The sequence below is a fragment of the Caretta caretta genome, chromosome 9 (genome assembly GCF_965140235.1).
Source record: "Caretta caretta isolate rCarCar2 chromosome 9, rCarCar1.hap1, whole genome shotgun sequence".
Lineage (NCBI taxonomy): Eukaryota > Metazoa > Chordata > Testudines > Cheloniidae > Caretta > Caretta caretta.
Genome location: NC_134214.1, coordinates 24,648,296 through 24,671,340, shown reverse-complemented (window position 1 = coordinate 24,671,340; position 23,045 = coordinate 24,648,296). Strand labels below are relative to the sequence as shown.

At 41.2% G+C, this 23,045-nt stretch overlaps 3 protein-coding genes across 6 annotated transcripts in view; 2 read left to right on the top strand and 1 right to left on the bottom strand.

The window, feature by feature from the left end:
- Positions 1 to 2,974, top strand: part of KCNAB1 (potassium voltage-gated channel subfamily A regulatory beta subunit 1) — a 243,797-nt gene extending 240,823 nt beyond the window's left edge. For all 4 annotated transcript variants that reach the window (XM_048862847.2, XM_075132171.1, XM_048862848.2 and 1 more), the window contains 2 exons: positions 1,002 to 1,090; positions 1,709 to 2,974. In XM_048862847.2, the coding sequence (XP_048718804.1) occupies positions 1,002 to 1,090; positions 1,709 to 1,798 (179 nt within the window). In that variant the 3' untranslated portion in view covers positions 1,799 to 2,974. The remainder of the gene's footprint in view (positions 1 to 1,001; positions 1,091 to 1,708) is intronic.
- A 2,352-nt stretch (positions 2,975 to 5,326) lies between these two features.
- On the bottom strand, positions 5,327 to 10,024 carry SSR3 (signal sequence receptor subunit 3). Its single transcript, XM_048862850.2, has 5 exons — positions 9,765 to 10,024; positions 8,752 to 8,878; positions 7,927 to 8,025; positions 6,621 to 6,752; positions 5,327 to 5,877 (listed from the first exon to the last, which is right to left on the bottom strand). The coding sequence occupies exons 1-5, from the start codon at positions 9,901 to 9,903 to the stop codon at positions 5,811 to 5,813; spliced, it is 564 nt and encodes a 187-aa protein (XP_048718807.1). The 5' UTR covers positions 9,904 to 10,024; the 3' UTR covers positions 5,327 to 5,810.
- A 202-nt stretch (positions 10,025 to 10,226) lies between these two features.
- TIPARP (TCDD inducible poly(ADP-ribose) polymerase) overlaps positions 10,227 to 23,045 on the top strand; it is a 61,130-nt gene continuing 48,311 nt past the window's right edge. Inside the window, exon 1 of the mRNA XM_048862844.2 lies at positions 10,227 to 11,063. The gene's annotated coding sequence lies outside the window, so the exon portion shown is untranslated. The remainder of the gene's footprint in view (positions 11,064 to 23,045) is intronic.

Sequence of the window (23,045 nt, the reverse complement as noted above, 5' to 3'; positions counted from 1 at the left end):
CTCCATGTTTGCCTTGAGTCATTACTGAAATGTTGCACACAGACGGCTGTCAGAGAAATGATCCTGCAGTTTAAATAGCTTAAGTAACCACTCCTGTCCCCTAGCACCAAACAAAAATCCTGCTCCTACATCAGTTTATTAGCAGCTTAAGTGGTCAGGATCTTCCATCAGAATCATTATTTCATACTTTAATATCTAGTCCCTGTGCATAAGACTAAAAGACAAAGTCTTACCTATAATCACAGGGAGTAAATGAATGCTGACTAAATCAAGATGCTGGGCAATTACCCTTTCAGCAGTTTACCAGTATAGTATATAAATCAGTGGTACATGCTCACTGGGAACACTTTTTTTCTGATCATCCCATCTCAAAAAGGATATATGCTGAAATAGATAGGGGTCGGATGAATACAAACAGAGACATGGAAAGACTCCCATATGTTAAATAGTTTGGGAATGTTTAGTTGAGAGGGGAAATAAATCAGGAAGAAGATAAAGCTATACCATATAACGAATAATATAGAGAAGGTAAATTGAGCAGTCCTATTTACCCTTTCCTATGTGAGAACAAGGAGACATTCAATGAAACAAAGGCAGCAAATTCAAAACTGAAAAAGGGAAATATTTACACAATGCCTAGTTAGCCTGAGGAACTCATTACCACAACGTATCAAGTGCTTATGAACATTTTTTAAGGAATTTGACTTTTACATGGATAATTAAAACATTCAGTTATATTAGATGGGATCCTTCTTTAAAAAAAAAAAAAGTGATATAAACTCTCATGCTTCAGGACACAAACCAACCACTATCTGACAGGGATGAGGAAGAAACTAGCTCTATGGACAGGTTATTCTATAGTTATCTACTAAGGGGTTTCTTGCACCCTCTTCTGAAACATTTTATTGACCACTGTCAGATAAATAGATTCTGGACTAGACTGATCTAGATGCAGTATGACAATTCCTGTGTTCCTAACAGTCATGTAAATTTATTCCCAGCATGGTGCCTGCGAAATGAAGGTGTGAGTTCTGTTCTTCTAGGATCTTCCAATCCACAGCAACTGATAGAAAATCTTGGAGCCATTCAGGCAAGTAGTGTATGAATAAATCCTAATAACATCAAGAGCATTTACTTACTTCTCTTCAAAGTTGTTTCAAAGTAGCATTGTACATACCCTGAGTCTAGGATGTTCAGTATCCTGAATTTAAAGGTTTAATACATTTTCAGTTCCAGTTCCTCTGCAGTCTACTGATAACTTTAATTAAAGAAACAAATATAGTCTACTTCACTGGAGCCCACAAATATTATTTTCCAATCTCCAGTAGTCTTCTACAGGAGAATTTAATAATCGAGGTCTGCGCTGATATTAAATACCCCATAGCATTCTTCATGAGGGGCTTCCTCAGATATCCTTGACCACAAACTTCCCTCCCATCACTGTTCAATTATGTTTAACATATGTATAGTTTACAAAATGCCCTGAGATCCTTAGAAGAAAATTACAGCAGATCTTCTAGTATACAGTCATTACAATTTGGGAAGGAAGGAAGGCAGGCACCATATAAATGTAAACTATTTACCCTACAGAGACAGAACTCCTACATTATTTTATACAATTGGTTTAATTTTGGAAAATCTGTTTAATCCAGAATACCCATTAAGCAATCCTGTTAACATGTGGGCTTTATTTTTTCTTCATCTATAGGTTCTTCCCAAGATGACATCACACATTGTAAGTGAAATAGATAATATTCTAGGGAATAAGCCCATCAGCAAGAAGGACTACAGATCATAATGCAATGCATGGTTACACAGGACTGCATGGTTAAAATAGTGCTCTGTATATAGTACAGTACTGACTTACTATCCAGTCATTAGACTCATGCAGCAGCTTGCTGCTCAGTCTCTATTGTTACTGGATTTTTCAAGGTGTGTGCTGTTGCCACCAATCTGCAGTAAAATTCAAAAGCACAGTTGATCTCTTACAACTGAGAATATTCTTTGTATATTCTTATCTCTGTCTAAAGTCATTGACTCTTACTTTTCTCTTCGCACCTCATGCTTATGCAGTGAAATACACATATCAAGCAAAAAAAAACCCCAACCACCACAAAAACTATTTATATCCTTTAGGTACTTGGTAATTAAAGAAGGATGTACAGATATATTTTTTCAATGAACAAAAACAAAACTTACAGTTTTAGTAAAAATGCATTCTAAGAAATTTCAACTATAAAAATTCTTCAGCTAGATCATAGAATGAGTGAGTTCAAAATTTTCAAATGCAATTTTTATATAGGCTTTAGGCTGTAGCTGAAAAAGGACCTTACAGTAAAAAGTCAGAAAATTAATTACTACATGGTTCTGCTTCTAAATAGTCCAGTTAAGAATTCTGCATATTGAGTATGCTCAGCTGTTCATTATATATATAATTCACAGTTGGTGTAAAATATCAGAAAACCAGATATTTGTTTCGGTGAAAAGGTTACATTTGCTCTGACTGTATTCTGGAAATCAGCCATAAGTAGTATTTTTAAACAATGAGTTTTGTGAAAGTGTTTAATCCTTACACAGGAAACACTGGTACATTTATCAGTTATTCTGCCCATTTTAAGAACAGCTTCATAAATATAGTAACCTCACTTTGCTTTGTAAAATGCATTTACTGTTACTGAAGTAAGTGTATTTCACACATGTATTGCATACGTATACACTTCCTAAAGAGTACGGTTATGTACAGTACATATAAGACCCTTGTATACCATTTTTCCTAACTTCATAACACAGGAGAGTTGCACACATTTTTCAGATGACAACAACAGACCATAGATACTGATATTTTTAAAGTTAAAATGTTTTTCTTCCATTTCATCCCATGATCTATGGTATGTGTAAATGAACTTAGCTGCTGTATATTAGAACCGCAATCTATCTTCTGCTTGTACACAATAAAAGCATTTTGTGCATCTAACCTTTTAACGAGAACATTTATTACAATCAATTAATTATTTTGTTTTTAGGACAAGAAAATATATATTACGCTCAGTAGCAAGGTGAAAATAGTTTTGCAAGATCCATACAAATATTAAATGAGATTTTCCATTGAAATGAAGGAGATGTAAATGATTTCTTTGGCCCACAAAGATCTTACTACTTTTTCAGTGATCAGCCGCCCAAAAGAGGGCGCATGGAGCAGAAAAAAGCCCATTATTGTTAGATGAGGGGGACATCCCATACAGTACGTTTCACCCACAGCTTTTTACTGATCAGTGCCACATGCTTAACATGTTTAATGCATAGTTTAAGACATATTTAAATACATCAGTGCAATTTCTTGGCTTCTTAACTCTTGTGTGAAGTGAAAGGGCTTCAGGAGTTAGTATTCATTACAAAGGTGAAAAAGTGAAATGCACTCTTTTGCAGGCTACTGACTGAACTATTCCCTTATTTGTGCCGGTCCCTTTTCTCTTTTAGGACACATTCCTTGTTTCCCCCTCAGTCATACAGGAATTCTGCACTCTCTCTGTGTAAGCCAAAATTAAGAATTCTTGCCTGTTACAGAGATTAATGTAATAAATACTCATTAAAAAGGGAGATGGCACTGTCCATTATTCAGAGAGAAAACTAATACGAAGAGTCAAGTGGTCTAATAATTTGGCAGATAGCAATGGAATGCCAAGCAACAAACAACTTTTAGGCTAACCTTCACTCTACTTATGACATTGGGAGCATCTCTAAGCCAGCTGTCAGGGCGGGGGAGGTTATAATAGCACACAATCTTTGTCACTTTAGACACTCCTACCATCGCTGTGATTTATAGACACTGATCTCCTCTAAAGGGAAACAGAGAGAGAGGGAAACGGTTAGGCAAGCATGACATGATTTGGAGAAAATGGGGGGGGGGGGGGGTGTTAAATTAAGAGTCCAAAAATGATTTGGGTTTTAAATATTTGTTAAGCTTCTTATCCTATAACATCATATAATTCTCAGGAGAAACTCTAACCTGATAAAGATGTTCTCCAGGCCTACAAACATAACCATTCCAAAAAAACTAAGCTAAAGAGAAAAGATGTTAGTAAAATATTCAATGAGCTGACAGTAACAGCATTTCATTGTTGGTAACCTGTCACCTAGAGAAAAATACCAGCAACTTCCTAAAAGGCTGAAAGTCTAGGTCCCTCTCCTGCAAATCCATGTTCTTAACTATGCATGTGAGTACTGTAGTCCCATTTAAGAGTCAGTGGTATTATTTGTGAGTTGGATGCATTAGGGCCCGACATTTATTCTGCCATGTTCTTCCTTTTTGGTTTCTATCCTCCCCACAACTCTACCTCAGTGCAGAAGTGGGAGTTTGTTGTTGTTCTCAAAGTATAATGAATCCCACTATGCTAGGCCCTGTACAAACAGAATAAGAGGCAAACCTTACCTGTGATGTCAAGCCTACCATTCTCCAGTGGCCCATGGCAGAAAAGACCACAATTCAAGGTGAAAACACCTGAAAACAGTCTAGAACAATTTTCTGAAAGATAGCTTTCTGCAGCAGAAAAGAACAAAACATATCCAAACTTTTTCCTCTCTGAAAGTCATCTTTAAGCTTCTCCATGTAAAATACTTAGACAAACCCTGCATACTCTAAGGCAAGCCAGACCTAATACCTGCAGCACTCTAGAACTGCAAACTGGAAGTTCTGCAGAGGCTTTATTTAAATATTAAAAAGGCAGTTAATCTTCCTTGTAGATGAAAATATGGTATAGTATCACATCTTGTATTTCAGTATTGCATTTTATTTTAACCTGTCCCTATGTTCAGTTTTTAGGATGCCACAGATTTGTATAGGCAACACAGCCATTGTGTTAGCTATAAGTTTTGGTATTTAGAGGGGCTGGGGGGGGGGGGGGGGGAGAGAAGAGAACGAGAGCAATTGGAGCTTTGAGCAAATAGAGCAGTTTGGGGTTGTTGACTAGGGACATTGGTAGGAAAATCTAGCGTATCCCCATCCCAGTCAAAAAGGGGTTAAAGACATCCTCTATGCAGTCAGCCCCAATCCAGCACACCTGTGAGGTGTGTCAAGCCTGGAGAAGAGCAGGTCCTTAAAAGGGAAAAATAAGGAGGAGTCCTTGTGGCACCTTAGAGACTAACAAATTTATTTGGACATAAGCTTTCATGGGTTAGAACCCACTTCATCAGATGCATGGAGTGAAAATACACGAGCAGGATGTAGGGCAAGGTCAGGCTGCCACAATCACAGAGCTTTACTTATAATTTGCCAACTGAAAATCTTAGAAATTTAGAAGGTAAATATCAAGAAGCCCACTACAGTCAGTATTCTTGAACTTTTTATTAAAACGTTTCAAATTATAAGTAGTAAGAGATGGATTGTCACTTTTTGTAACTAATGGGTTAAGCTCTTTTATACATATCAAAAAACCCATCATATTTGCAAGTCTGCCACAGAGTTCAGAGCATGGCTATTTTCTGTGCTTTGGAGTGATAGCCTAATCCAGTTTATGGAAACTCCAACAGAAACATTTGACAAATCATCCTTATTATGATTACAAAGTAATTCCAAGGAGTTAAGCTTAACAGTTTTTGAACTGGTATATTTCCTTCCTTCTGCCACTTAAGTTTGATTCATTCAGTTTTATTTTTACAATATCTTACCAAGTAACCAAAGCTAAATTCAAAGTTTGCTTTACATTTATTGTTGTAAAAAAGCTCAAGTTTTCAGACTGCTTACACTTGCCACCCTTAAGTCTTTAATGAAATTGGATCCACCCACAAATATGAACAGATGACCACTGTTTTGTCTATTTGGAGCCTGTAGATAGCAGGGCAATCAGTCCAGATGAAGCACTTATAGACAGAATGTAGTTTCTGTGGGGAGAAGGTTAAGGATGTAAACTTAAAGCTACCATAAGTAACATCTCTTGCAATAAACATCTACAGTAGGAGTCTGAAGAGAAAGGGTGGAAACAGAGTTTTGCTACATTTGATTTTTGTAATAGATACTGCATACTTGAAGTCTAGTTTAGAGACAGATGCTATTAGGAATTAAGCCTATTTATAAGTGTGTTAACTTTAAAAAACAACATCTATAAAGCCTAGACTAGCCCCCGAAGAGAAGTTTTAAATGCTGTTAATCAGGCAGCATATCTTGACTACTGCATCAAATCAGTGCCGCATAAAGTAAGCTACTTCAGATCTGGAGGAAGTGATTTCACATTCAGGAAATGACTGCAGAGTAGGAAAAAAATATTCTGTGGCACAACAGCCCACAGCAACTAATATTTACATTTCCTGACAAGAACATACCATAGGGCAGTTCCATATTAACATGAACTAGCTTACTGCAGCGCACACCATTGCATCAAGTTATCCATACCACAGCAGCTTCTTCGTATGAGAATGTTCACCCAAGAACGTTCAATGCTAAATGAGAACAAAAACCATCAGCATGCAAGTACGGGTTGGAGCTGCCTTGGTAATCTCTATTTAGGCTGTTCTATAACTTAATGCCCAAATGTTATTGGACAAACTAAATTACGAAACTACCTGGCTATCAATAAAAAGCTTGTGAACAGTTCTCAGCTTGTTTACAGTGAAATAGTAAAGGATACACAGTGGGGTTGAAATTCTTCAACAGAAAGAATGAAGCAATGATGACCAAGACGAGAAAGAGGGTGTTGTTGTAGAAGATAGAAAATGTTGTTGCTTCGTAATCCGCAACTTCGTTTTTCTTCCACAGAATTCTATGTATAAATGCAAATAAATTTTAAACATTTGTAGATTAATACAAATCTGGACACTAACACCACTACTGCAGCACTCCTTCAGAGAGAGCACCTTGTAGGACAGTAAAAAAAGGACACACAGAAACCTCTCGATAAAGTACCTTTTACCATGACAGAATGAGTTACTGTACATCAAGTCACCATAATAGGACTATATGTCATTTCTGTCACCAATAAATTAATAAAACCAGATGCATGCAATGCTGTTAAACATTGTTGTCTCTTCTTCTTTCCATAACAGAATATGAAGAAACCACAAGGGCACAATTGTGTCCCAAATAACCAAGTTTAACAACTATAGAAGGACATTCCCTGCCTAGCTGCATACATACTGCTCCTCTGACTGTTTTCAGGCTGCTTCTACAATAGAGAATGCAGTCAGGGCTACTTGAGGCTTGACAAGCTAGTTACAGGAATACTAACCCATATTTATTGAGTATACGCGTACATACTTAAGTCATTTTGGACCCAGATTCTTGAAAAACATAAGGTCACAAAAACTGAACCTTTATTACTAGATTGAGATGAATACTCATTTTGCGAGTACAGTGCCCATGCTGTCAATCCAAGGGAAAACATGGTCCTTGCTCTAAAAAGCTGATGGTTCAATTCCCAGAAGTATTCATCAGCACCTCTCAAAAGAGTCATAAGTGTCTTAAGTTTGTTTTTTTATAGCTATCAAACAAAGTATTCCTAATATACCCATCACTAAAGTTCTTAGTGATGAAATTCAAATTTGAGATCCACTTTGTCTATCAAGGGTCTAACCTTCACCACTCCTTAATACAGCTTCTCTTAAAAAAAAAAAAAAAAATCCATTATTCAGACTCAGTTATAGGAAGGCTTTTGTGAAAAGCTGAGTTTTCACGTTCCAAAGACAGTCAGTCTTGGCCTCTCTGATCCTGTCTTGATAAATGGTTCCAAAGACAGACTTTCTGTTAACAATCCTGCCTCAGCTCAAAAGTGCTTCACCATGGGATCCATCAGCTGCAGAGTTCCCACGGACTGTAGATGTCTTCTCAAGCCATGAAGGAAGAGACAGTGACTAATATCCTATCAAGAGCCTTTAAAATTAGGATCCTAGTCATACAAAATATTATGAAACATTACAGTGAGAATTAAAGGAGATTACCTCTCATCCTTCTCTTTGCGAGACATCTTCCTGTTGTCTGCCTCAGAAAGTTTGCGAGTAACTTCTTTGGAAACAGCATCTTCTCTCTTTTGGGCTACTCTGCAATGATATGAGTTTTGATCAGAATCAAAATATGAAAGTTTAATAACTACAGTTTCTTCTCATTTACATTATGGGAGTCAAAAACAAACCAAAACATTTAGCAACTTTGTATCAAATTAAACAGACACCAACTGAAAGCTAGTTGATTTTTAAAGAATTAATCAAATGTAGTTTCTGGTACTACAGCTGCCCATGAGACCTTTACCAAAGTTGGTTCTTTTCCTTTTAGTTAAAAATGTCTTTCCACACAGAAATGGGATAGAACTACACAAACAGGAGAAATTGATTGCCAATGTAAGGGAAATAGTACCAACTTTCTTGTAAGTTTGGTGTTAAGGCCATCAAATCAGACAACTAAAAAAATATTGTTTCCCTCTGATCTTTCAGCTATAGTGATCTCAGGAGTTACATGCAACAATTGTAAGAACAGACTTAAGCATGATTTTCAAGTAATCCAATCCTTATGTAAAACAAAAAAATTTTTAAACTAGAATTACATTTTGGAGCAGAAGAGGAGACGCGTTCTTAGAGAATCTCCTTCATGCAGCGGACACACCCTGGATCCTTTAAGATACTCCTCCGAGAGGCAAATAATGCTTCAGAGAGTTGAGCTTTATTCAATACACCAGAATTGGATAAAAATTTGAATAAACAACCCACTGTAAATGTTAATTTCACTATCTCTGTTATGAAAAGATACATTCAAATTGTTAGCAAGCTTACTTGTGTTTGAGAACAAACTTGACGTTCTTGTATGCAAAGGCTACCAGATATGTACTGACAAGGGTCATTACACTGTACAGGACTGCAGACTGAACAAGATCCATGTGCCATATCCGCCAGTACAGCCCTAAAAAACGAGAATATTCATAAAGATCTATTCACTTCCCCATTAAGTGAGAGAGGTTCCGAACATTTTTGTCTTCACTACATTTGCTCTAGAATTAGTCATATGTGTTGGACGGAAATAAGACAGCGCTGTCAATTTTTTAAAATGTCACTTTCCTGAGGCAGAGAAGATCTATGTTTTTAGGGGCTCATCTGTGACACTCTCACAGCAAGGGTGCTAGTACTAGGGGTGCAGTAGCACTCCCTGGCTTGAAGTGGTTTCCATCATATACGGGGTTTATAGTTTTGTTCAATGGCTTTCAGCACCCCCACTACACAAATTTTTCCCACGCCTCTGCCACACAATTAAGTGCAGGGAAGCTGAAGGCCAAGTCAGTCACGGCAGGATTTGGAAGGCGATGCCTCCCTTCACCTTGCTGGAGCAAATGCCCCAGAGGGCGCTGCAATTTCAGAGCGCGCGGTGTGACTCGGGATCCCCCCCGTGGATACACGAACGGCCCCATGGCAGATTCCACGAGAGCCGCTGGTTTGCTCCGGCCTCACGCATCACGTCTCCCTTCTCCAGGGCAGGAGGCAGCCGGCTGCCAGCGCTGGAAGATGGGCTCAGGGGCTTGCCGCTGCCCGGGGGCCCCGGCACAGGACGTAGCCGCGATAGGCCCGCTGCTCAGACCCCTCCACCCCGCAGCTCTCCCCCCACTAACGTGCCACGTCGCCACCACGGAGGCTGCCTCGAGCCGCGACCCCTCCCCCGGGACCGCCGGGCCGGAAAGGAAGCGGCGGGAGCCGAGCCCGCCAGACACGGAGCGACCGGGGTGAGCCCGCCCGGCCCCTCAGGGATGGCGGCCCAAGGAGAGCCCCGCTCGCTGGCTCGCCGCGCGGGCACTCACAGATGGGGATGGCGGACACGATGAAGGCGTTGCCGAAGAAGAGCGCCGAGGACTTGGCCGAGAGGTTGCGGCTGAAGTCCTGCAGGAGCAGGTCCTCCTCCGACTGCTGCCGGGCCCCGCTACCGCCTTTCGGAGCCATCGCCGAGACCTGCCGAGCGAGAAACCCAACCGCTGGTCCTGCCCGGGACCCGTAGCTGAGGCAGCCAACGTACACTCAGCACACACAGCCGAAGGGCGGGGGGGGGGGGGCGCCTCTGCCCCGAGTCCTTCCGGGGTCAACATGCAGCCTCTCCGCTCCTCCCGGCCGCGAAACGCCCCGGAAAGCGGCTAGTTTCCGCTGTCTAAACGAGCGGATTCCGACAAGAGCGTCGTATCAAACAAACGCCGGAGAAAATATTTCCGACTCCCAACAGAGCGGGGATCGCTTCCGGGTCACCAGGCCCGGCCGACGTGGAAGGCGATGGAGGGGGGGAGGGGTCACTTTCCACGTGCCTCGAGAGGGGCAGGCGACGTGGGTGTGGGGTGGAGCGGCGTAAGCGCACAGAGATGCTGAAGAAGCCGGCTGGTGGGCGGAGCATCCCCGCCAGTATCCGGGCCCGGGGGAAGGTGCCCTGGGCCGCAGCCGGGAGCCTCGAGTTCACGGCCAGCCCTCACCCCGCCGAGCCCTCCACAGCCTCGGGCCACCCCGTCAGGGGACGCCGTTATCGCTCGCTCCTTTCGCGGGCCGCTAAGCGCTGGCGCGAGCCAGGTCTCTGACGCGCCAGGGTCGGTCCCCGCCGCGTCCCCTCTCTGTCACCACCAGCAATGAACTCTAACTAGCGAATTCGCCCAAGCAGCCTTTTGCATAAAGTGTCACAGGTGCAGCTGCGCAAGAGATGGCAGCTGGGACTGGCCCAGGGGAGCTGCCTCGGTCAGTCTGTCCCACGGTACCAGTGCAGCCCTGAGCGCCTCCCCCTGCTTGTGCTCTGAAGTGCCACAGCAGCGGCCCACGGTGACCTCACCCTGCTGGGTCGTTGCTGGCCTTGCAGTGGTTTCGCACCTACGTGTCAGCCCTGCAACACAGCACACTGACCTCGCGCCGAAAGCGCCTCGCTGCACCAACGTGAGCATGCAATGTCGGGAGGTCGCCGCTCTACGCAAAGTCACCTAGGAACGTACGGACTGTATTACACGTTATGAAAACCGTTGCCTCAAGGTCTCATCGTCTTGCAACGCTGCTGTTGCCACCTGCTATGATTACTGTGGCTGAGAGCACTGAGATCTGCCAGCTTGCAGGATTGGGGACCAAGTTTTTTTAAGGTAATGAGTGAGTACCTCCTGTGATAATGTCATAGGACATGCCCTACTAGGACACTTTTAATTATGAATACTAAATTAGGCTAAGTACGTTGAAAAACTAAGAAACCAGTAAGAAAGCATGTATGTGAGAAACTGGAGGAAAGAGAGCACTAGTAAACAACATTTACTGTTTGTCCTAACCACCCTTTTAAAATGTAGTTGGCATAGCTCCTTTGCAGCTATTTGTCTCTCGCTTGTTTCAACTTTTGGAACTTTCACAAGTAGGGTTGGGAGAATATTCCATAATCTAATAGATCTTGCTATTAGGATATTTTTCTTGGTGTAATTTTGTTCCATTACTTCATGTCCTCCAGGACAAAGCAGTTCTTCTCTCCGTCCTTAGTATTTACACATACATGAGGATAATTTACAAAAAATTTATTATTGTTTAGCCAAAATAGAAATGGTTAGTTCTTTTAATCTTTTCTCATAAATCAATCCATCTTGAAGCTCTCTGCTTAATTTTCGAATTTGTTGTTCTCTCTGATGTGAGAAAACTTAGGTGCTGTAGGGAAGTGGTACCTGAAAATTTCAAAATTAATTTGAGAGACACATCCATGAAAAAATCTAAGCATGGTTGACTCTTTCTGGACCTCCTTTTGTTAAACTGAAAATTCATACTGAAAGTTGATTTAATTATTTGAAATTTACCAAAATGTAGACCAACAAGACTGCTTAGAGTGGCACTGTATTGTGATAGCAGGGCTAGTGTCAGTGATGTCATGCTACCTATGGGCCAAGGGGGAAACCACACATCAGCAAATGAGTCCCTCCCCCAGTTGTCAGTCATGGCTTGAAATATAGCTAGGGCATTTATAACCATTGGGTGGTGCCTTTACTTCTTCTCACACTTAGTACCTTTAGCCTGCAAACATTAGTTCATGCTGTACCTCCCTCCTGTTACAACACTATTTTAATTTAAGCACTATCGGTGAGGTTTTATTTTTAGCACTGTTTTGCATTTTCACTAAATTGTAAAATCCAGGAATTAGTAATGAGATTCCCCATATAGTCCATTCACCCTTGTCTTAAAGCCATTTTTTTGCCTGTCTCTAGACAATACAACTGTAGTTGTAGTTGGAAGGATTTCTTCACACCCCAAAAGGGTGAAAAATTTAATTAAATAACAACAAAAAGCATAAACTCTTCAAAAAAGACGTTCCATAGGTCCAAGTTTTTAATGGTATTTAGGCACCGAAGGATGCACAGAGGCACCTTAGTGGTATTTTCAAAAACACCTACGTGCCTAACTGCCATGGCACCTAGACACTTTTGAAAATCCCATTAGTTGTCTGTCTTAAGGCGCCTAACTTCCTTTAAAAATCTGACCCATAGTGTCCCAGTTCATCGCAGCATCTTTAGGTTACACTAAATGTGTTCTGGAAATGCTTTATACTATACAACAGACCTCAACAGTCCTTTGGCAAATGCTGTTTGCCCCTAGATGGCACTCTAAAATTTCTATTAAATATAAAGTAAGAAAGTAGTAAGAAAGACTGGGAATATTGAGATTTGCCTGTGGGTTCTTCTTTAAACAAACAGTAAAACAACCACATGTTTACTAATGATACTATTTATTTATGTGACTAAGCAGTGTGCAAATGTTCTAGTCAAAGGAACTTTCTGTCTAAGACATGTTATTACTCAGAGAATTGACCAGAGCGTTACATACATTTCTCCGTTTTAGTAGTATGGGTAATTTTTTTTTTTTTTTAAGCAATATAGCATGTAGGATAGGAATCCAAGTTCCTGTCCCAGCACTGGGTACACACAGGAGGGAGAACATCGCTTTGGAACAGTATCTTCTTCCTTCTGGTCAACTAGACCATTTGCTTTTCAAATCCAAACTGGCTGAATAAATATTGTGAGTAGGGATTGTTGTAACTATGTCTGAACCATATTTAAATATGTTTTTAAACATAGTTACATTGCAAAGACTAAAAGAGTTTTGTCTCCAGTCTGAAGAGGCTTCAAGAGCATGTGGTAAGGAAGTTAGTTTTCATTTATTTGGTTTGATAACTTTGTTCGCTTATGCCATTTGTTGAAAGCTGGATGAGAGAGAAAACTTATTGTAGTAAAGTGGTTATAATTAAGGCTACATTTTAGTCACAGGTATTTTTAGTAAAAGTCATGGACAGGGCATGGGAAGTAAACAAAAAATCATGGCTCGTGACCTGTCTATGACTTTTACTATATACCCCTAACTAAAACTTATGTGGGGGAAGGGCTGTGGGTGCTTGGGGAGTGTGTGGTCCAGGGGCACTGTGGGTGCTGGGTGAGGTGGCCTGGGACCCCACTAGTGCTGAGGGAGGATGGGCAGCAGCGGCCCACTGGTGCTGGGTGGCGTCGGCGGCTCAAAACTCAACAACAGCCATTTCCTTTCTGAACACCTTTGCCTTTGATTCAAAACAAAGTCACATCTAAAACAGGGTCCAGTCACAGCCCTGCAAGACTTACTCTCATCACCAGTCCCTATTCATGGAAGTAATGCCATTGAAATTAATGAAACTACAGGCCTAAGGACTGCTCTCATAAGGTCTATTTGCATGAGGAAGGATTTGCAAGATCAGACCTATAGTTTTGATATTAATCACTGTCTGAAGGAAATTGAGCTGTCCAAAAAATTTAATTTACGTTTCTGATGAAACAGTTTAAAAAAATTTTTTTTTCACTGATTTTGACAAAATTAGGACATAGTGCAAGCTTATTCCTCCTCTTCTGTGTTTTGCTATTTTCCAAAAAAAAAAAAAAATTTTTTTAGAAACAATAATCTTTGTAAAAATTGTAAGTTTTCATCTGAGGCATGTGTTTTAGAAATTTGTCATTTTTCCTCCGGAGGGGAATTTTAATATTATTCTTTCTATTAAAGTTTGTGTTTGCTAGTAGAACTGGCAAGTGTTTGCCCATCAACTAGTTCCCACATTGTCACAAACCTATGAAAAAACTCCACGCTTGCATGTGCCCAAGCTGTTATTGCTTATATATACAAACGGAGAAAGTAAGACAAGTTTTAGAGGCCCTATGTCATGATCTTCATTAGCATCTGGTAAAGAAATGCAGACCTGTAGCTAAAATTCTAACACTTTGTCCTTTTTAATTGAACCATCATAGAAAATCAAAGACACAGCAGCATGAGGAAACCTTGGAAGATCAGCCAAGACTTGTTGTCTGAATTACTCTTCACCTCGTAGTCTCTGATCTTGTAATCAGATCCAATTGCAAGATCAGGACCTTAGTTCAGTCTTGTCTAAACTACAAAATATTTCCCATCCTGAGAGGGTTTTCATGCACAGTTCTTGAAAATCTTTTCACTTAACAGTTCATTTTGTCTGTCTATGCATTTATGCCATGCACATCATTCCTGCTGTCTGAGTGCGTTCACATAGGAATATATAGTGAAATAGTGAGAGACCCTTAATAATAATGTGATGAATCCTGCATGTAGCACTCACGAAAATTTAATGCAGAGCTAAGGTTGTGTCGTGAGTGACAATTGCATATTTCCTGGTTTTCAGACATTTGTTTTTCCATAATTCTTTATTTCTTGGTTTTCAGAGGTTTAAGTGGAGATGCATTTCACATTCTAGAATGGTACAAGTCACTGACGATCAGCCTTAACTCTGAATTAATGAAGTTTTTGGGCAGTGAATGTTGTTTTTTGAAGAAGTGGTGGTCGTGAGGGAGGCATGGTTGAGGGGCATTGTGTGTGTCTGAAGGAGGAGTGAGGATTGATTGCCTTCCCTGGGAACACCACACAACAACTCAGACCTAGCTCTGCCCTTCTCCTGGGCCCTCCATAACCCAGTTGGACTGGAGGGCCATGGGGAGGAGGGAACGTGGTAACAGATGGACTGTGAGGAACAGATCTACCTGCAAAGGCAGCAGGGGGGAAGCAAGAGAGCTCCAGACTCTACTCTTGGGGAGTTGAGGGGGGCTAGTGAAAGGGGAGAGGCCTTTGCAGCCTCGGAGGATTTCAGAGGTGTAACATACCCCACTCATCTCAATGGAATGTTCTCAGCTGAATAAGAATATAGGGATGAATATAGCCTGGCCCAGTAGCTCAGAGAGATTTGAACTGACCCATTTATCTCAAGGGTGTTCTCTGCCCACCTCTCAAAGTCTACACCAGCTCTGCTGTCGAATACCAGTTTTCAAGACAATCTTTGTATACAGATGAATTTTAGAGCAATTTGAATATTAAAATATAAAAATCCTTATTGGAGGGGCAGTCTGTAGCTGTTGTATTTGAACCCCTGGACCAAATTACTCCAATTGTACTACAAAGAACACCCTTTTCCTGTTGTGGCACACTGATATTCAAGGCAATTTCACTATGCTTGTGAATTTTACAGCATTTTGAAAATTAAAAGAAGCTAATTTTGTGGGAAGCTGGAATTTAGGAACCCTGTGATCAGTGACACCAAATTTGTACAACAAATGCCAGCCCTGGTTGCCACATATCAGTTTTTAAGGCAATTTACCCATACATGTGGATTTTAGAGCACTGTAAAAGTATAAGCAGCTCATTTTTGTTTGCGGGGAAGGGGAGCCTATTTCCCAGGAACCCTTTAACCAAGTGACCCCAGATTAGCATCACAGATTGTTCCAAGATTCCTGTTGTACATGTGAAGACACCTCTCCATCATTCAGCTACCAGCTCTCTATACACAGGATCCACTCTCCTGCTAACTCTGGTAAGCTTGGAGAGGTCATAGAGAGGAGGGAAGTTAGTGGGTCAGCATTTTTACCTGAGTACCTACTCTTACAGAGTAGCACTCCCGCAGTGCATGTGCAAATCATTCTCCAGTGCATCACCCAGGCTTGAGCCAGCTTGTAGATCTAACTTTAATCCTAAATAATTTTTGAAATATTGCTTCTGTAAAGGGGCAGTGGGTGCCAGACTCTAGCAGACTTGAAACCTGCCCTGGTGATACCAGTTTGGAGTAGATCAGTGCACTAGTCTGATCTGCGGGTGTATGCAAAAAATGTTATAAGAAGTGTAATTTTGATATCACGTGATTTTTTTTAGGTGACGTTGTATCTCGGAACATGTTGCTGAAACAACCACAGGTTTGGACCATAAACCCTACACAGAGCCCCAATAAGACAAAGGAAATTTCAAGGAAATCAGAGTACAGTAACTCCTCACTTAATGTCCTCTCGCTTAATGTTGTTTTGATGTAACGTCCCTGCTCCATTACAGAACATGCTCCTTTAAAGTTGTGCAGTGCTCCCCTATAACGTCGTTTTGCTGCCTGCTTTGTCCACAGCTGGCAGCCCCCCTATCAGCTCCCCTGTGCCCCCCCCAGCGCCTCCCGCCCGCCTTCCCCTGCCTCCTGCCCGCGGCAGTCAGCTGGTTTGCGGCGTTCAGGAGGCTGGGGGGAGGCTGCGCGCCGCATCCTCGCTCCTCCCCCCAGCCTCCTGAACGCCGCAAACCAGCTGATTGCTGCGGGCAGGAGGCAGGGGGAGCAGGGGGAAGGCGCTGATCCTCAGGGTCCGCTGGCGGGCAGGAGGCGCTGTGGGAGGGGCTGAGGGGAGCTGCTAGGGGGCTGCCAGCCTGTTTAATACCGGTTTTAAATTGCTTGCTAAAAATTGTTTAAAATATATATAATGCCTTTTGTCTGGCAAAAAAAAAAAAATTCCCTGGACCCTAACCCCCCTATTTACATTAATTCTTATGGGGAAATTGGATTCGCTTAACATCGTTTTGCTTAAAGTTGCATTTTTTTGGGAACATAACTACAGCGTTAAGTGAGGAGTTACTGTATGCGTGTGGATTTTAGAGTACTTAGAAAAATCAGTTCTTAAAGAGTAAGCTGGTCTCAACCTTCACTGTGGTGGTGCTACTAGCCTGGTACATTCTGAAGATGCAGACAGCAATAAAGGTAGTGAAACTGAAGGGTTCTGCTCTGCCAAACCCACCATCTTATACAAGGCAAAAGCTATCATAGAGGCCACTGCAGCCCTAGTGGCTCCAAAAGGGCCACTAAGTGGTATATTGGCATTTCAATCTTAGGTGGAGGATTGTGTTAAATGGACCCTTGCAAAGCAGCATTGCGTAAAGCCCATTTACTCAAGTTGTGCACAGAGGGGAATATTTAGCCCATAGTTCAACAGCAATACTCTCCCTATACGTGTAAAATTCCCAGGAGTTCTATGCTTTCTCTGAAAACAAAATATTTCCATATGTACCAAAAGTATAGAATATCAGTGCCAACATCAGCCATTTTGACCTGAGAGCAGAATTTTGCCTAGTGATATAAATGTTAATGCTGTCATCTCTGTTTTTGGAAAGTAGGCCTCCTCTTAAGTTGTAAAACACTGGGAATAGCAGTAAGCATTCTGGAAATGCAGAGATTATCTGTACTACTGTGCTACTCTCCTGCTTTCTTTGAATCTCTAAACTGGAAACAGTTCAAAGTGTTTTACAAGGACACTGTTATTTCCTACATGGGATTTGTTTTGTCTATTTGATGTCTTGTTTATCTGTGTTAAATGTAGGCTGCAGGCACAATCAGTGTTGGATTAAAAAGCAAAATTTTCTGAGACCTGTGGTTAATAGTAAATCAGTCAGCTCTTTAGGACAGTTGCATCTGTTTGCCTTAATGTGAATCTATATTTCTCAATGCCCAAGAATGATTGTCATCAGTATGACAGCCTAAAAAAAGCTAAGTCCTTACCAGACTTGAACATTACTTTTAATTATAGAGGCTAAACTGTACTATATACTATACAATACTAGTGACTCCATAATTAGTTTCAGAGTAGCAGCCGTGTTAGTCAGTATCCGCAAAAAGAAAAGGGAGGACTTGTGGCACCTTAGAGACTAACAAATTTATCTGAGCATAAGCTTTCATGAGCTACAGCTCACTTCATCAAAATCATATCTTTCTGAAAACACCATCCTAGCCACTATGGATGTAGAAGCCCTCTATACCAACATTCCACACAAAGATGGATTACAAGCCGTGAGGAACAGTATCCCCGATAATGTCACAGCAAACCTGGTGGCTGAACTTTGTGACTTTGTCCTCACCCATAACTATTTCACATTTGGGGACAATGTATACCTTCAAATCAACGGCACTGCCATGGGTACCCGCATGGCCCCACAGTATGCCAACATTTTTATGGCTGACTTAGAACAACACTTCCTCAGCTCTCGTCCCCTAATGCCCCTAGTCTACTGGCGCTACATTGATGACATCTTCATCCGGACCCATGGAAAAGAAGCCCTTGAGGAATTCCACCATGATTTCAACAATTTCCATCCCACCATCAACCTCGGCCTCAACCAGTCCACACAAGAGATCCACTTCCTGGACACTACGGTGCTAATAAGCTGTGGTCACAGAAACACCACCCTATACCAGAATCTGACCGCTATGCCTACCTACATGCCTCCAGCTTTCATCCAGACCATACCACACGATCCATTGTCTGCAGTTAAGCTCTACGATACAACCGCATTTGCTCTAACCCCTCAGACAAAGACAAACACCTACAAGATCTCTATCAAGTGTTCTTACAACTACAATACCACCTGCTGACGTGAAGAAACAGATTGACAGAGCCAGAAGAGTACCCAGAAGTTATCTACTACAGGACAGGCCCAACAAAGAAAATAACAGAACGCCACTAGCCGTCACCTTCAGCCCCCAACTAAAACCTCTCCAACGCATCATCAAGGATCTACAACCTATCCTGAAGGACGACCCATCACTCTCACAGATCTTGGGAGTCAGGCCAGTCCTTGCTTACAGACAGCCCCCCAACGTGAAGCAAATACTCACCAGCAACCACACAACAGAACCACTAACCCAGGAACCTATCCTTGCAACAAAGCCCGTTGCCAACTGTGTCCACATATCTATTCAGGAGACACCATCATAGGGCCTAATCACATCAGCCACAGTATCAGAGGCTCGTTCACCTGCGCATCTACCAATGTGATATATGCCATCATGTGCCAGCAATGCCCCTCTGCCATGTACATTGGTCAAACTGGACAGTCTCTACGTAAAAGAATAAATGGACACAAATCAGACGTCAAGAATTATAACACTCAAAAACCAGTGGGAGAACACTTCAATCTCTGTGGTCACTCGATTACAGACCTAAAAGTGGCAATTCTTCAACAAAAAACTTCAAAAACAGACTCCAAGGAGAGACTGCTGAATTAGAATTAATTTGCAAACTGGATACAATTAACTTAGGCTTGAATAAAGACTGGGAGTGGATGGGTCATTACACAAAGTAAAACTATTTCCCCATGTCCTCCCCCCCCCCCCCCCCCAACACTCTGTTCCTCAGATGTTCTTGTCAACTGCTGGAAATGGCCCACCTTGATTATCACTACAAAAGGTTTCCACCCTCCCCCACCCCCTCATGCTCTCCTGCTGGTAATAGCTCACCTTACCTGATCACTCTTGTTAGTGTGTATGGTAACCCTATTGTTTCATGTTCTCTGTGCATATAAATCTCCCCACTGTATTTTCCACTGAATGCATCCAATGAAGTGAGCTATAGCTCACGAAAGCTTATGCTCAAATAAATTTGTTAGTCTCTAAGGTGCCACAAGTACTCCTTTTCTTTTTCCATAATTAGTATTACTTGGAAGTTTTCACTCAGAGTTAAGTGCTCCTTAAGTGTGCAAATCTTTCTGGCAGTGGGACTAATGTAGTTCTAATATGCAAAGGAGGGGTAGGATTTGCAGGGGCCTGTGCAGAGGTTGTTCATACAATGCCCAGGCAATAGGTTGAGGTATGTCAAGGATAGAGTCTATTGCTACGCAGGCTTTCCTATTTTTTGTTCCATCCTTGAAAAAGGTTTGTTAGTGCTGAAGTACCAGCCATATAGTGGCTCTGGAATTGCTCCCTAGACTGGGTGAGCATTCCTTCTCTTCCCAGTGACCAGCCCCATGCACAGATATCTATTGCCCAGCCTGTTGTTTGGGCTGTATGTTCCGGATGGGAGGCTTTGGGCCTTAAGTTATGCATGTGCTACAGATCATCAAAATAAAACCATGTCCATCTTGTCCCATTCCCCATCTTGTCAATATCATTTTCATGTATTAAAAAAATCTTATAGTGATTATTGCAAGCTATGAAGGCATTTCCCTTTGTTCCCTTGTATACAATGTGACCTTTTTCACAGATTCTGATTACATTTGCTTGGTTATGCCCATATAAACGCTTGGGAACACAGAGATAATTTCTGCAGGTAGTAGAGTACTATGAATATTGCTTCTCAAGCTCTCCAAACATCCTGTATTGTTCGTCTTGGTTTAGCTCTATTAAGATGATGAAATATTTTTTTACAGCCTGATAACGTATACTGTTCTAGTTTAATTCAAAAACTCATGATAACTCCACGACCATGGAAAAGAGCCTTGAGATTAATAGTTTGTTCATAAGAGCTTTCTGCATTGATAAGACTTTTGGTTTTCAATTTTTACTGAAAAGGCCCCAGGTTTTACAAAAACTATTATTTAGTTTTTAGTAATTTTTTTCACCCAAATTTTGGACTACTTAAGTACATGAAAATACTGATTATGCTAAGAAAATCCAGTAAATTACATTAGGTTACTGTGTTTATGTTAATCTTAAATTAGTGTAAGTGCATATGTGAGGTTGTCTGTTAAAGAAATGCAGTGTCATGGAATGGAAGATACATACACACATGCATGTTCATATGTGTAAATACTGTTAATATACAGTTCATTAAACAAACAGTATTAAATTGCTTTTAAACTTTCAGTACTCTTACTTTTCTCTGTTTTTTGCTTTTTTCCTGTTGTCCTCCTTTCCCCCAGTATTAAACCTGACATTTACCCAGAGAACTGTGAAATTAATTTTTTGCACTGATTTTCACCCATTTATAAATATTTGTGGTAAACACTGATGAATTCCTGGGAAATTTTAAACAACTTAAAAACTGAAATTGAAGAAGCTTATATAGTGAACAGATTGAGTAGAACCATTTTTGCGATCACACAGCATTTACATTAGAACACTTCTGTACTGCTTATAGTCCATTATATTACTCTGTCCTTTATGACAATTCCTCATATCTTGTATAATTATACAGTATTTTAATTAAAACTGTATCGCTAAAGATTTTTAGGCTAGGGTTATCAAATTCCAACTTTAACAATTGTGCCAAAAAGAAATATGAACTAGAATGCATCCTCTGGGAGAGCTACGAAAATCCCATCTGTAATTAAACAGATGTCACCTTTTTGGTGAAATATACTATCCCAATGAAGTTTGCACAATTTGAACTATCTTAGAGACCGTATAAAACATGGTGTCCAGTGTGGAAGTTGCTGGGTTACACACCCATATAACATAACAAACCATATGTCCCTGACATGGACTTCAATATGACCTTTCTGTTCTTTCCCTATTTAACATGATTGTCTGAGTAAATCACAGAACATAAAATCGACAGACTACTGATATTTTAGAACTACTTTTTTTATTCCAACTGGCTGCAGAATGTGAGCTAGCAGGGCATCTATCCTGCTAACAGAAAATCGGTATCAGTGATACTTTTTTCTGTTGCATTAGGAACAAACCCTGTCAAATGTTCCTCTCTTCAAATCAGTTTAAAGATGAAACTCAGTTATTTTAATATGATCAGCAAGAATTCAGTGAGTGTTTCCTCCAGATTTCCTGCACCTGTGCAGTCAAGTTTTGTATCAGCTTGTGACCTCTGTTCCAGCATGATATATTTTCAAACTGAATCACATTCATAATACCACTAATACCAAAAGTACCCACCTGTTTCTGTTGATTGAAAGCTGCCCTTTAATCAGCATCCTAAACTAAGATGTGCACTTGGCTGACTTAGCAGCCATTAGTTTTCCTGTCTGGCAATCCTCTGTCTTGCTCTGTTCCTCCAAAAGAGTCATTCCTTAGGCACAAATTCAGTATCTTTTTGTTTCAATAACAAAAGGACTTGCAGGAAGGACTTGGTTTCAATAAGTGTTTCACCACCAAGTCCTTCCTGGCATGACTTCTTGGACTTCCATCATTTCCTTTAAATTTGTAATATGCTATATGTTCTAACCTCACAGTCTGTGGACCGTGCTGGTCACTAAAAGCATGTCTACACCTCATCTGGGAGAAAGTCTCCAAGCCCAGCTCCATAGACTTGTTCTAGTAGGGCACCTGCTAGTGCTCTAAAAATAGCTGTGTAGACTGCTTTGATATGGTTTGGGTTATCAAGCCCACCCCCCACTTTCTCCAGTGCTTCAGAGCCCGACCTCCAGTCTGTAGTGTGTACACGTGCCCTTTGGGTATGTCTACACTGCAAGTGGGAGGTGTGTTTGAAGCACATGTAGACATATCTAGATCACAGCTAGCTTGACTAACAATAGCAGTGTAGCCGCACCAGCATGGCCAATGGCATGAACTAGCCCCCTGAGTACAACTCTGCCCAGGATCTTGAATATGTACTCACACAGCTAGCCTATGCTGCTGCCCCTGCTGCCATAGCTACAATGCTATTATTACTGAAGCTAGCTTTGTTTTTAGCTAGATCAAAGCTAGTGTGGACATATGCTGCAATCACGCATCCCAGCTGCAGTGTAGACACTGTAATAAGCCCCTTTAGCCTGAGCGTCTTTATCTTTCAGACATTTTCTGTCATCCTTTCTTGAGAAAAATTGTATGTTATCCCAGTTAGTGATGAATTTCCAGTCACTCTGGTTCTGATCGCCTCTACCAGAGTCTCCTGTATTAATGTCCTGAACCAAAACTAGAGACCTAAACACCACTGAACATTGGTTAACTTCAGATCTAAATCCAAGTCTCGACTTTGTAGCTGGCATCTGTTAATGTTATAATGGGCCAAACCTGGACCTAAGTAAGGAGAGAATATGGCCCTAATTTAGGATTTGTGTGTGATTAGTTTCTTCCCTCACCCGTACACAAACAT